We start from the raw sequence: 14,823 nt of genomic DNA, 5'->3' as shown, positions 1-14,823 counted from the left end.
ATATTCAGCCCGTTTGCTCCAACACCGGGTGGACAAAGAGCGTTCAAAGATAAAACATTTGCCATTTCCGAGGTTTAAAAGCGCGGTAAACGGGTCAGGCTCACTAGCTTGAGGCTCACGTTTCACATATTTTACATTTGAGGTTCGTCCCCGCCTAGTTTTTTTTAAATCGACACAGGGATGGAAAAGAAATAAGAGGAGTCTCCACATTAAAAGTGAACCTGAGCTCTGTTTTACAGCCCCCAGCTCATCCGTCCATCTGCTGACGTCTGCTCAGCGGCCTCTTCGGTTTCAGCTTCACCCGCTTCCTTCCCGCCCTCAGGAGATTGAGTGCCGTGCCGCGCTGTTCTAGCTATTTTATTTATTTATTTACTTATTAGCACAATGATTTAATTGTGCACCAGGCAACCTTTGTGTGCTGGTTTTGTATCCCTCGGACACCTTTTTTTTTTTGTGTGTGTGCGGTTGCTCCTTTGTCTGCGTTGTTATGTTTCCCCCGTCGGTTCATTGTTCTCTATGTTTCCCACACGGTCTCCATCTCAGCGACTTTTCCTGCATCTGCGAATGTTTCACTCAGCTTTTCTTCTTACATGTTGACGGCTCTGAGCCTCATTTAAGCTAGCTGGCTCAGGTGCAATGTTACAGCATCACTCTTAATTTAATCACATTATTTATTGCTGTACCGAATATTGAACACAACATGCAGTTTTTGCCCACCTTTCTTTGTGTATTTCTTCACTTTTATGTACCGCTCTTCACCCTTGTAGTTGCCCCTCAAGGATAAATGAAGTTTTTTTCTGATTCTGATTCAGATATCATGTATATGTGGATACATATGTGTGATATAAAGAGTTAAATACAAATATTAAGGGTTAAATGTGTGAAGAATGCGTGTAAAACATGAAATGTGTACGATATATAGTGTATATCATGTTGTTTCTTTTGCAAATTGGCAGCAAAACTGAGATTCTCATACATTGTCCATCACTTTATTATATATATTACAAATGTAATGTAACTAAGTATATACACTATGAAGTTTTCTGCCCTTTTTGACATGATTGATCTAATCTAAATGAGGTGCAGCCAAATGGTGAATATTTCTTATAGTAACTACACTTCATATGTTTATTTTTTTTATTTCATTTGTCTGACAACTTTAGCTGGGAGTGACTTTTCAGATTCCAGTTTTTCCAACATCCACGTTGACACGGAGACTTCGAACACAGACGGGGACAGTTTTATATTTTGTAATAAAGCCTCCTCATTTACCAGGTTATTGGGCTGTAATGATACAGAAACCACTTACCCTCCTTAATGATGACACATGTTTTATCACCACTTTTCTGACGCCGTTTCGACATAAATAGATCACTGTGACAGTCATGACAGGGGGGTTCATCACAGGAACGTTATATAAGTTTTCAAGAGCGTACCTAATGAATTGGCGTTGGGCGTGTCCTTCAATTCAAGTACTTGTTTTGTTTTTTTGTTTTTTCATAAAGCAGCATTAGTCACTTTATTGAGATAAAGGTGTTGCATATACGTACAAGAAAAGGTCAAAAGGCTCTTTAGTGTAAAATTAGTCATCAGGTTATTGAATCAGACATTCCTTTTCTATCTGTGTACCTTTTTCTTTTTTTAAAAAAATGCAGAAAATAGAAAACTACAAATGTCAATGGGTGTTTCTGCGGTTTGTATTTAACACCTGATGGTCAAATACTGTGCTATTGTTCAGTTACAGTCCAGTCTCATAATGTTTTACTACTTTACAAAGACTCGGACATTTAAAATGTTAAAGCAACTCATGATTAATTGTTGCAGAAGCTACAAAAATAGGTTTAAGGTAGGTTTCCAATGAGGGACTGACTGAATAGTTTCCTTTGTTTTCCTGATAAAAAAGCAAAGTGGGGAGAGGCGGGGGGGCTTACGATGGAAGTGGAATACAATGACCTGCCCTTGTCGGTCTGCTGAGGAGGAACAGAAATACACTGTTGTTCACTTATTTAGTTTATCATTGGGCAAAGAACACAGAACACGTCTTTAAAACTCGTCCCTCTATCAAGTGATTCTCATTTAAGACAGCTGACTGGAGGCTCCAGACATTTTTATCCTTATATGAGGTGGTCGCTGTCAATTAACAAATATATTTGCAGTCTGAGTTGAGAGATGAAGGAATGTTTCTTCTCGTTGTGACATTTTTTAACTCCACAATTGTTTCATCTGTTGAAATACGAGTAAGTGTGAAAAAAAGAAAAAAAGAAGAGGAAAATAAACTAAATTCCAGCTTATCATGAGAAAACACGTCTTTTGAGGTTTGCATTTTTTAGATAATGCTGTGGCTTTTGGTGGCTTAACTATAGGAAACAGAAAACCTTTGTGAGCCCGTTGAGGGAACAGTTGACATAAAGATTATCAGGAAAAGAACTGCAAGTTGCCAAATACCTGGCATGGCTGTTTTGGTGCGTTTCATAAGATGCAGTAATGGAGAGATTTGCCTTAATTAAATGGGTTAAAATGGCATAAAACTTTAGACCGTATGAACTCCCTGCTGTAACGCAATACTTCTTCACCTGTTCAGGTGAGAGGCGGTTGGATGTCCCGGATGGACGCCTCTGATTGGATAGCGGAGACCTTGTGGATGCGGAGGGAGGAGGAGAGAGGGCTGGATAAATGCAGCCATGGCGGAAAATAAATTCATCGTTTGATCGAGATTATAACGGTCTGGGTCCTTGCTGTCCTTCTGAAAAGTGCACTTTGTTGTCGCGTGATTCTCGTCCTTTGCGCCAAGATGAACAGAATTATCCTCCAGCTCTTTGCAGTCGGGTTCTGCGTTGCACTCGGTAAGAATAAGTTATTATTTATTAAGTTAGAAATGCACGTTTTTTTTTTTTTGTTTTTAAAAGTAACTCTTCTAACTCAAACTGAAGTTATTAAAATGTAAAGCTTATTTCAGAGTGAACGTGTTAGATTTATAGCTTAGTTTTCTAAAATCCACGTTTTTTTACATGGACTTTGGTGTGTCTTCTCTAGAGGGCGGATTCTCAGAGAAAAAAAAATCTCGCAAAATAAAAGTTATTAAAACAGACAATTCAAGTCAGACAGGGCGTTTACTAATTAAACTGTTTCTATATTAGGCTGTTTTACTGTTTTGCTTTTAAATTGAGTTTGTTGTGTCTTAAAGTTTGCGCATATTCTCATATTTCTGTTTTCTAGTTTTAGGTGATTGAACCATGTTAAATTGGCTTTTAGATTTTCCTTGAAAATGTTTTTCCTCCCTGGAAACATACATTATATTTAGTTGAACACGTTTTGTTGTTGTAAAAAACAAAACAAAAAAATTAATTTCGACATGTTTTGACTTTTCTGTTTGACAAGTGTGTGTCATACTTTATTGAAATGGGCTCAGCTGGGTGTGTTGAGAGCTTGGGGTTGTTGTCTGACTGGGTGTGTTCACTCGACTCAAACCTTGTGTTTGAACAGAGACATCATGAGGACTCAGGTTTGCCTCATTTCGGGGACCACAGGACTTAAAGGAAACCTGTGGACCGTACCGCGACAAAGCTAATAATTTACCATCCACCAGTAAACACACATTACCAAAACGTTTTGGGATAGAGGAAATTGACATGGTTTAGATGAGAAGTTGACAGCATAGTTATATTAGGTATTTCACCTGAAAATAGATCAATTTAAAGACCTCAAGTCATTACTAAGCCACAATATTTGGATGTAAGTTGATGAAGAAATAATGAGTCAGCTCAGTCTATGACTGCATTGGTAAAATAGGCAGTTGAGTGAGTTAATTCAGGTGTGACCTGACGAAATGACCTAATGAAATAATCAAATGAGTTGCCTAGTGCTCTGGTCATGCTACAAGTAGCAAGTCGTTCCAAACAGGCCAAGCGTGGAAAGCTACACTGGGCTCAATTGTTCTTGAAGTTCCTCATTTTAAAGTTAACTGGTGCAACTAATGCACTCGATTGGTTGACAGGTCACTGCACCGTTAGAGCTTTGAAAAATGTCGGAGTCAACTCACTCAGGCAGAGACAAATGTTGGACGTCAACGGTTTTCATATTGAATATGACTTGTAGCTTGGTGCGTAATTCAAAGTAACGGATAAATAGTTTACTTAACATAAGGTTCCCAAATGTATGGATAAGTTCCAGGACTAGCTAAGGAGAATGACTTGGCAAACACTTAGCAAAAACTATAGATACACCGTTGAAAAACATAGTTAAATCAGGTAATTTTTTCTAAAATCACCCAATTTGTTACCTTAAAATGATCTTTTAGCTAAAAGTAGCCCGATCAAACAGTTAATAGCTAGCTTGCCTTACATGAAATTAGTTTGCTACATTTGTTAAAGCATTGAATTTAACTGGATAATGAATAATGAAACAGTAATTTAGCTGAAATGATGGATTCGTTGTTGAAATCAACTGTTGCAATAGTTGTCTCAACGTAATGAATGTGACTCATCGATTTAAGTCATATTAAAGTAACAGTTTAAATCGTTTTTTCAAGCAAAAGTTTGACTAGTGATTAATTTTCACATTATATTTTTATATAAATTGAATATTTTGGAAGTTCTGAACTCGAGTAAAATTCCCAAAGACGCCACCTTGGTTTAATGGGCATTTTTTCACAATTTCCCAACATTTTATAGGCTGATCAATCTACACAACGAAGGGAGGATTCGTCATTAATAAAATTGGCCACTCTAAAACGTTTTTGACACTCCCATCAGCATATGTTCCCTGTAAGATTCCACAGTCTGACTCACAGCTCGGGGAAACAAAGTAGGACCAGAGTTTAACGTTTTCATCGGAGGCAAATCCCAGGCTTTACTCTAATGCTGTTATTACAGGTTGGGGTGAGGCACCCTGTTTGTGGGACGATGTTGCTCTTTTTTCTTTTTCTTTTTCTTTTTTTTCTTTTCACAGGAGCTATTTAAAGACTGAATCATGTCCCAACCTGTCATCCATTACGTGAGAAATTCCTCACCTCTGTACAGTTGAGGCTTTGCCCAAGTCTTAAATTTCCCTCCAACAGAGACGATGCAGACTAAGCTCATTTTTTGGCAGATTTTTGTCTCTGCTTCTTTTGTGTTATGGAGCCATTGTAGTGCGCTTTCATCCCAAGTATCCTCATTGTTGTTGGTTCAGTCTCCCGTTACAAACCACACCCAACGTAGCAAGAACTCTACTCTCAGACTCCTGCTTTCTCTAGGTTAAGGTAATAACTCCGCTCTTTACGCCCTGCTAATGGGTTTTTTTTAACTAGTTGTTTAAGGAGCCACAAATGCAGACGGTTAAACACAAAGGCTTTAGAAGTGACCAGGAGGTATGAAGGTGTTTGGGTGTGTTTGTACTCTTGGTCTGGTTCAACATGTTACAGGCTGCTGAGAGGTTTCCCTCTGCCCAGACAAAAATACTTAGCTCTGTGTAGCTGCCAGACCCCTTTAAACCCAGATGTCAGTAGACTTGTGGCGTTGCATTTCTTCAGAGGCTGCACGGAAAGTTTATTTGGTGTTTTCTGGGTGTTTTGGTTCATTTATATGTTACTTTGTTGATCCCAAATGTAAAAAAAGAGAGGTTGCAGCATCCACTTCACGTGAATCACAAAGAAAACAATGAAGATAAATGAAAAACAACGCAACAAGAGGTGAATCGTCTTTTCAATAATCACGTCGTATTATAAAAAATGATAAATATTATAAAAGTAATGCAAGTGTTTTACAATAACACGCTGAAGCACTTGCATACAAATCTGATGTTAAGTGTATTTGAATAACATGGCAGACACGCCCAGTCACATTTATCTTCAGGTTGCAAAGTGAGATTGATATTAATTTGTGTTTGGAGTACGCTCAACATACTGACATTATCTGAAATAGTTTTGTTTGCATGCTCGTCTCATACTGACTTTCCTAACAACTAAAGCCAAATACAACAATGAGCTTGTGTTTTTTTTATTTTTTTTTGTGAGTCACACTTCTGAAGGGCATGTGGAAGTGTTGACAGTTAAACAGCGCTTCTTCAGCACAGTAAACAAACCATTTCAAAATTAACATCTTTCACAACAACACGCCCTCACGGTCTAACTTACCAGCACCTTCCCTGGAACAGAAAACAGTCGGTAAACAAGTTAAACAGCTGTGTGTTGTAGTAGAGCTATTGTCCTCTTGTTATTTAACATTATTATATAGTTATCATTACATTATTATTTAATTTAGAGCAGCTGTCGTTGTTTTTTTTGTGTGTGTTTCAGTCGGTGTTATTTGAAGTGGAAACGTTAAGGCTGCAGTTCTAGTCAGGGAGCAGTAGGGGGCGGTGTAGGCCGACAATGCACACATCAGTTGTTGAGGAAAGTTTCAGAATTGAGGAGCAGTGCAGACAATATAATATATACGCCGATCATGCACAACATTATGACCACCTTACTTGTTTTTGCACCTTCAAAACAGCTGTGACTCATCAGAGAGTGGATGTGGGACTTCTGAGGGTGTCCTGTGGTGTCTGGTAACAGGATGTTGTTAGAGGGGGTCTTTGGGTGCTATGGGTTGATGGGAGGGGTTTCAGTGGGTCAGGCTTGCTCCACAGATACTGAATCAGTTTGAGATCCAGTGAATTTTGGAGGCCAGGTGCTGTTTTTCATGTTTTTTTTTTTGTTTGTTTGTTTTTTTTTGTTCCTAAACTGCTGTTCCCTCAGCAGCCACCAAGGAGCGTCATTGCTATAGGGTGGGGTTGTCTGGTTTGGTCGAAGTGGGTGGCACATGTCTAAGCAACATCCACACGAATCACAGGTTCAAAAGTTTCCCAACAGAACACTGAATTGTGCCAAAATGGTGAATGTTATTTACTTCTCCTGTCAGTGGTTTTAATGTTGTGGCTAATTGGTGTAAATATATATGCGTCACTTTACGGTGTAATTAAAAACTGTTGGTTCAGTTCTTGCAACCATTCATTAACATGTTGATTTAATTTTATATACAAAACACACAGCACTCCTTGAACATATTTAACTTTTAAATCCCTCTGAATGAGCCGTATTATTATATATAATAGGGTGTGACTGTGCGAGCGAATGAATGATGCAGTAAATTGTAAAGCGCTTCGAGTGTCTGTGAAAAGGCGCTACATAAAACCAGTGCATTATTGTTAACTTATGTATTATTCATAGTGAACAGTGACACACTGGCACCTTAACACCTCCTAACTACAAGTGGCAGTTGTGACTGAAGGTAATATCTAAGGAGCACATTCAGGGAATTTCTTTTAAGACTTTCCACAAACATCCAAGTGGACTCGAGGGTGAACTGATAAGATTTTTTTATTTTTTTTTTGGTCACAGAGGCCACTGTGATCATGTGCTGATGCATGTGCTCATTTCACACGAATGACTCATAGAATAAAGAGGAATAATGTCCTAAGAACCTCTGAAAATGTCATATTTTCCATTCCACAAAATTCCTCTGACAGCTTTTCGCTTCTCAGGGTTTTTTTGACATGTAACACGTATCGACTGTCACGCAGGTTTTATATACGGAATTAATTAGTTAAGTTTGTGTCAACCCGTTTTCTATCTTTTTGCAGGTTCCAAAGTGATTCTTCTAGATCTGACTCACCGCCATTTATATATAAACACAAATCACTCGTCTTAAGTGAGCTATCTTTGCATAACTGCGTCGTAAAAATGTCAGAAGGATGAAATTTATCTCGGAATAAAACAACTGCTTCCATAGCCGCGCAGCTCGAGATGTTTTACAGCACGTCCTTTTCTCATGCACATGTAATTACGGTTGCGTGACTCGGTGACGGTGGCTGTTCGTCTAGCAAAGGAAAAGACAGCCTCTCATTGGATGCAGCCCTTCAATTCAGAGCGAAGTGCTTTCCGAAACAGATTTAGCCAGCTGGAGAATTTTAACCGCAAATATGTGGGTGTTCTTTCCGCAGTCTCTATTACGTATGTTTTTGTACAGTTTCCAACTTTATGCCCAGGGGCTGTTTGTCGGTGACTATTGCGGCTGTGTTTGAATCTGTTGCAATTAAGGGAGGCGACCGGTTACATGTTGAAGCATTTTCTGATCTCCTTTAAGCTTCACCTGCAGCCGGCATTAGACCCGCCACTCCTCGTCGATTTAATAGCTGCACTGCGGTTGCTCTTTTCTTGGGCAACACAGATTTGTTTTTGCTTATATGCGCCTGCCCTGTTTCGCCGGCGGGCTCGGTGAACGGAGGATCCGGTCAGACTGGATTTGAGACAGTCGTGGGGAAACAACTCGTCGGGCAGCATTGCAGAGCGCTGGTGTATTTGTCAGGCGTGGCGCACGAGAGAGGCGCTCCGGAGGAGAGTGTGGAAACAGAAATCTGAAAAACTTTTTTTTATTTTTTTATGTCCAAACATTTTTCACAACAGTGACTTTATGAAGTCACCGTACCTGATCTAAAAATAGTTCTCCCGTTAATGTGCGACACTAGTAAAACCTCTGGTATGAAGCCAGAAGTTGTGTCCTTATAAAACTCATTTTACTGTCGGCCTATTTTACTCTTCAGGCTTGTAAAATGAATGTGAGCCAGATCCTTTGAGGTGAATGTTTCACCCGCTTGGTTTGTCGCATCTCCGAGACAGACATTTCATCTTGAGCTGCTCATGCATATTTAGTAGTTGTCGGAAAGTGTCCAGATTGTTTGCTAACTTGAACTCGGGTGTAACCGAAACCAGCGGGACAGGGTGTGGTTGCTGTTCTGTGTACAAAGGTGTGGGGCGTGTTTTTTAGCTTTTGTGAGAAACGCTGGGATTAGCTCCAGCACGGTGTAATTGAAATCTGGCCGCCACACCAAAAAACTAAATAAATTGAATTAATTGAAATCCTCCGGGTTCAGATTTGATGTCTGATGTCACCAACTCCATGGAAACGGTAACAGCAGTGACGAGGACAGTAGGAACGTGACCAAAGATGCGTCCCATGATGCATTGCGCACTCGAATCCGATGAGCTATTCACCTGGAATTAAAATGCAGATGAGTCATCGGCAAATATGTCAACAACAATGCATCCGTGGAACCATATGTCCCTTCTCTGAATTGAAAGGGTGGCATTAAATTGAACGATGGTTTTTCCAGTTTGATGGTTTTCTTGTAATCGCAACCAGAAGCATGTTGCTCAGAGCTCAGGTAGTTTATCAAACCTGAAATGTTGAATTAAGATTTACTTGATTAATTATCTTACAGCATTTTAAGTTTTTTATGACAGTTTAGTGGGTGTAAGATTGGATTTTTCAGAACAAACTGACATTTATATGGTAACTTTACTTTATGGCGGCGAATATTAGCTAGTAAACTCCTTAACTACTAAACTAATATGTTTTTCTATATTTCTGATTGCTGTTACACTATATTCAAGCATTTTATAACAATAATAATATAGGTAATATATAATAAGGTTAAAAACTTTATCGATGTGTTGACAAATGATCATCATCACAGGCGATTAAACAAATAAAAGGTTAAAAGGTGAATATTAAACAAGTCGTACGATGTGATTTTTTTTTTCCCGCTCAGACTTTTTCATTCGAGTTTTTAAAGTTTTAAAAGAGTTAAACTTTTCCTTCACAGGAAACCCTCTGTTGTCCTGTTTGCTTAGTTTTATAACCTCTGATTGGGATCCTTAGTAAAAGTATTAAAAGAATTAATAATAGCTTTAAATTCAGCTTGTGACCTTTTTTGGGGCCTTCACACCCAGGTTGAGAAACCCTCTGAGAATACACCACTTCGCAGTAGTACAGTAACTCAACTTAAGGAGAAAACTTGGTACTGTATATGGGAACCTTAGCAGCTTTAAGGGCACATTTATACACCTGACCTGTTTTGCCACCGCAGTCAAATCAGTGCATCGCTGAAAGCATTCACACTTAATGTATAATCATCCGCAACAGAAAGCTCCAGAGACTTTCTTAACACGATGACAGCTGCAGGTTCGCTCTGTACTTTACGGAACAACTCCTGTCATGAGATGTTGAAACTGGAGGGACAGGTTTTCTCTCCAGTCAAATGCTTCGCTGCCTCACAATGACCCCTTGGGTTGGGTGTCGCCGTGGTGGCAGACGGCAGTAAAATGAGTTTTTTAAAATATACTGTAAGTGAGTGAAGGGAAGGGCTGTAAAAGCCTTTCTGAATGAAAGCATTCAACGTTGCTGCAGAGATTGCTGTTTGATTTTTCTTTGTATCCTGCCCATTGTATAATGTAATTGTACAGTGATAGTGTTTTAGAAAAATAAACTATATTAAGAGGTCACTTCGGCTTGTTGCTTTAACTTCTATTGATAGACTTGTATCATGAATTAGGCCAGTTGGATTGGGCCTCCGCTGATTACATATAACTCTTAATTATAACTTTTATATTTATATTTTTAAATTTATTTGCACTGTGATATAGAGACAACAATGTAGAAGAAAAACAAACAAAAAAACATAAATATATAAAGTGCTGGAGGAAAATAAATAAATAAATAAAAATAATGATGAAGCTGTTTTTCCTAAATGAAAACAAAATTCTCTAAGTAAAAGAAGACTGACTTTGTGAGGTACAATAAAAGGGAGGATGAAGATTAACGTCACGTCTTGTGTCGTAAGAACGAACCTGAGAGTCGAGAGTTCACTGAAGGATTTAGATGAAGAAGATGAACTTTGCATTCACAGTGTCAGACATTTTATCTCCTGCCTTGCTTTTAAGCCACAGCAGCTGTGACTTGGTTATATTGGCATATATGGTAGATTTAAAAAAAAAAAAAAAAAAAACACTGGAGAACACAGTGGTTAATATGGAATCCAGTGGCGAATTCAATTATTCCAATACCTCTACTGGTTTTACAGGACAGACTGAGCTCCAATTTGTCTGGTTTAATTTAATTTTGTATTTCTATTTCCTGCTTCCTCAATACATTTCCAGATGTGCCTATTGGCTGTCGAACCAGCTCCTGTACCATGCTTTTTTCTTTTTAATGTGAGCTCATTTGCATTGGGAAATTCCTGAGCTGGCTTCCATCCTGACTTTTTTAAACCTCTTATCTGCGATCGTCAACATGCCCCGACTAAAGTAGTGGCTTTATAGTGCCCACTGTGTGAAGGTAATGGTTTGAAGTTTCAAAGAGTGGTAATAGTATCTGTTATCTAAAGCAATCGAGGCCACTAGGCCCCAGACTCTTCACTGTGCTGCAAGTCACGATTGTCGTGTCCATTATCAATGACTCATTGTCTCGTGATCGGTCATGCAAGCCGATTCTTTTTGTTTGTTTGTTTGTTTGTTTGTTTTGCCAGTCTGCATTGTTGGCGTGCATGGCAAACACTGAAACGATCACTGATCTCAGTCTCCTTTTTCAGACAACCATTAGTGGATGTTTACAGTTTAAACCAAATATTTGCAAACCTTTTTACAATAATTCAACTGTTCTCTCCTCTGTTTCCTCTTTTCCATCATTCCCCCTGTGTCTTCCTCTTCAATTCCTCTCAAACTCTCTGTTCATATCAGGTCAAGCTCTCAAATGTTACAAGTGTGACTTCGGCATCGGGTCCCTGTGCATAACCTCTGAAACCACATGTGAAAGCGGAGAGCACTGCTTCATCGGTTACGGAAAAGCAGGTAAGGGGCTCAGTAGCTAAACATCTCACTGGACGACATTCTCCTAAAGAGGCTTCCCGTCACCTCTTGCGTAAATCCTCACCAGTCACATTGTTTAAAAAGTATATGTCTGACAGCAATAACAATAAGGACTATAGGACAAATGTGAAAGCATGTTAACCAAAAGATGGAGTTGATAGCGTTTTTATTGTTTTCAAACAAATACTTGATTGTCAGATGTTAACAACACGAAGAGAAGAATAGGGAACGAGTCAGCTAAAAGACTGGTCTTTAAAAACTGGTTAGTGAGTTGAAATAAGTAAATAAATTAATAGATGGTTGAAATAGTGTCTTTATTTGACGCAGACTCTTCTGTTTGTTGACTCAACTTTGTCATAAGTTTTAGTACAAAGCTTTCAAACAAGAAGTGATGAACCTAAAATGAAAATGTCTAAACATAACTGGCTAACTGGTTGAAATGGTTAGCTAAAAGTGATGAAACAGAAGTAGTTAGCTAGACGTAATGAGTTTAAACTGTTAGCTAAACGCAACTACGGATCAATGATTAGTTAAATAACAATTAGCTAAAAGTAATGAAACAGGAATGGTAAGATAAGTGTAGTGAAGCAGATTAATCTGCTGGCTAAAAATAACTATGCCTACAGGTTAATCATTGGATAAATAATTTGGCTAGCTAAACGTAATGAAAAAGAAGTAGTTAGCTAGGAGTATTGAGCTTAAGCTGTTAGCTAAAAGTAAGTTACCTAAGTAAAGACATTAAAATAGCGAGGTTTTCCCCTAAAACATGATGTTTTTGTTTGATTAAAAACTCATAATTTGAAAATTAAGCACGTGGCAGCATTCAAACTCCTCATACTAGTTTACCTTGGCACCATTGCTGCATCCTATTCGTAGCTCTATCCAAGAAAATTGTGAGTGGTTTGAAGAATTTCAAACGAACAGGAGGATTTTTCACTTCATACCAGAAAGATTAATGCTGCAAAGTTAAACACTACTATGTACATAACATAAGTACTTACAGATTAATTTATAATGTCTTGACAGTCACTTTACAAAAAAACCCAGCTTATTTAGCTTAGTTTAGTTTAACTCTAACAATGAACGCTTTACAGTACAGTGCTCGGTGGGGAGGGACAAAGTCAACAGAAGTAAAAAAAAAAAAAAAGTAAGAGCTCGGGATATAATGAGAAAGGTTTTAAGCTCAACTTAATAGATTACTAAGTCTTTGAGGAGAAGAGAGGAGACAGGCAGGATATTCCCAAGTTTGGGACTTCTAAAGGTGATGCAATTTTGGTGTTTGGTTGTACAACAGAATGATTTCTAAAGATAGTATTCCATCAAAAAATATGTTGGTGTCAAAAAGAGGACTTCCAGAGTATCAGCGTGTTGCAGAAACTCTTTTTTTCAGTAGGAACAAGTCTGACTTGGACTTTAGGTTGTTTTGGTTTAAGAAGTTAAAACATCGGTACAATTTTTCCCATTGTTGGCTTAAAACGTTTGGTCACAACATGGAAATCACTAGAGGAATACTCTACAGTCCAACACTTTAAGAGACGGACACTGACAGTATTTGTGTTGTGTTGTGTTGCTCTACAGCTGGCTTCGTGGACATCAAGGTGAAGGGCTGTATAGCGGAGGCCAAGTGCAACAAGACCGAAGATACGACCTTCAATGTCGCCGGCAGCAACGCCACCATCTACACCTTGACAACCAAATGCTGCAACACCGACCTGTGCAACGCCGCGCCGGGTCTCCCCGGGTCCTCCGGCCTGAGCCTGGCCCTGGCGAGCATCTCTGCTTTGTTTGTGGCCACTTACGTGGTGTAACAGAAGACAATGCATGTGTCCAAAGTGCCTAAACTCACACTCTACATATTGTACACACACACACACACACACACACACACACAAGCGTGTTATATTGATACTGAATATATTCTCCTCATGCATGGGAGTTTGTTTTCCACACGGGCTTTGTGATTACTGTCCTTTGAGGTGTATTGTATTTTCTGTTTCACACAACTGTTCATGTCTGTTAAAACATGCTTTTGTATTTTTATATATGCTTCTGCCCCCATTTCCCTGTAAGTAAATGCAATGACATACAAGCCTCAGTATCGGTGTATGACACAGATATTAACATGGTCTCAGTTCAGCTCTGTGGATGCAATTGGCTGCATCACACGTTACATATTTACCTGTATAATTAAACCATTTCAAAGGTACAGGCTAGTTTATCGCTACTTAGAGGAATAGTTCAGCTCCAGACAGCAGATGGTTAGACGGCTGGCCTAGCGTGGGTTTGTTTGTTAGCACTCTTATAGCTGATAAATAACGCATTATATTTTGTATACTGTGTGTTGGAACAACAAATTGTGAGTTTTAATACTCATCCAGGCTAAGTTTACCACCTTTATGCTAAGCTAAGCTAAGCTAACCACCTTCTTGCTGTGGCGTCGTGTTCTTTTAATTTATTGCCTTTGTCCTATTCATAAAGTTCACATTTCTACTTTTATCCATTTCATAAAGCCATTTGTGTCCATTTTATTTAGCTAACATAAGTAAATTCTTTAGTCCTTTTTGTTTTTTTGTTTTTTTTGTTTTTATTTTAGTCTGACCCCAAACAACTCTACCCACTCCTGTTTGTGGCTGAGAATAAAGTGATTTGAAAGTTGTCGATGTGATATCTCTCAAACTGACACAAGGCTGGCAAAAACAAGTTTCAAAAACAAGTTTTTTTCCAATTGGTTATCTAGATTTAAAGATGAGTAAATAAAAGGTCATTAAATCAGGAAAGGTTGCTTGTGTGTGCTGTGTCTTGGTTTGTAGTTTCACTTTACAAGACTGACTTGTTCTGCAGGTTTTTTTGTTTTTAAAAGGTTTTAGTGTGAAGTCACACAAAGGTCCTGATTCTGGGGTTTTGGTGCGGGATATACTCTTTATTTTTTAATGTTAAAAAAAAGGCCCATGTGGAGAAAGGGTATCTGTAGAAATCATCAATAAACGGTTTGTTAAAGGAAAATTTTCTTGAGTTAACTGGTCTAGAAGATGTCGTGCTGTATTATCTCTTCAACAAAAAGATAAAATGTAATAATATTGTTGGTTTTTAACAGCATTTTATTCTGTTTTACTGTTTAATGTTAAATGTCTCACCTGACAGCAACGATGAATTAATTAATT

At 38.5% G+C, this 14,823-nt stretch overlaps 1 protein-coding gene across 1 annotated transcript; it reads left to right on the top strand.

Moving 5' to 3' along the window:
- The first annotated feature begins 2,683 nt into the window (after positions 1-2,683).
- Positions 2,684-14,443, top strand: spaca4l (sperm acrosome associated 4 like). Its single transcript, XM_047605104.1, has 3 exons — positions 2,684-2,843; positions 11,534-11,644; positions 13,241-14,443. The coding sequence occupies exons 1-3, from the start codon at positions 2,792-2,794 to the stop codon at positions 13,468-13,470; spliced, it is 393 nt and encodes a 130-aa protein (XP_047461060.1). The 5' UTR covers positions 2,684-2,791; the 3' UTR covers positions 13,471-14,443.
- Positions 14,444-14,823: the final 380 nt, after the last annotated feature.

The sequence above is a fragment of the Mugil cephalus genome, chromosome 14, assembly GCF_022458985.1.
Source record: "Mugil cephalus isolate CIBA_MC_2020 chromosome 14, CIBA_Mcephalus_1.1, whole genome shotgun sequence".
Classification (NCBI taxonomy): Eukaryota; Metazoa; Chordata; class Actinopteri; order Mugiliformes; family Mugilidae; genus Mugil; species Mugil cephalus.
The sequence above is the reverse complement of the archived record's forward strand: the minus strand, read 5'-3'. Positions and strand labels throughout refer to the sequence as shown.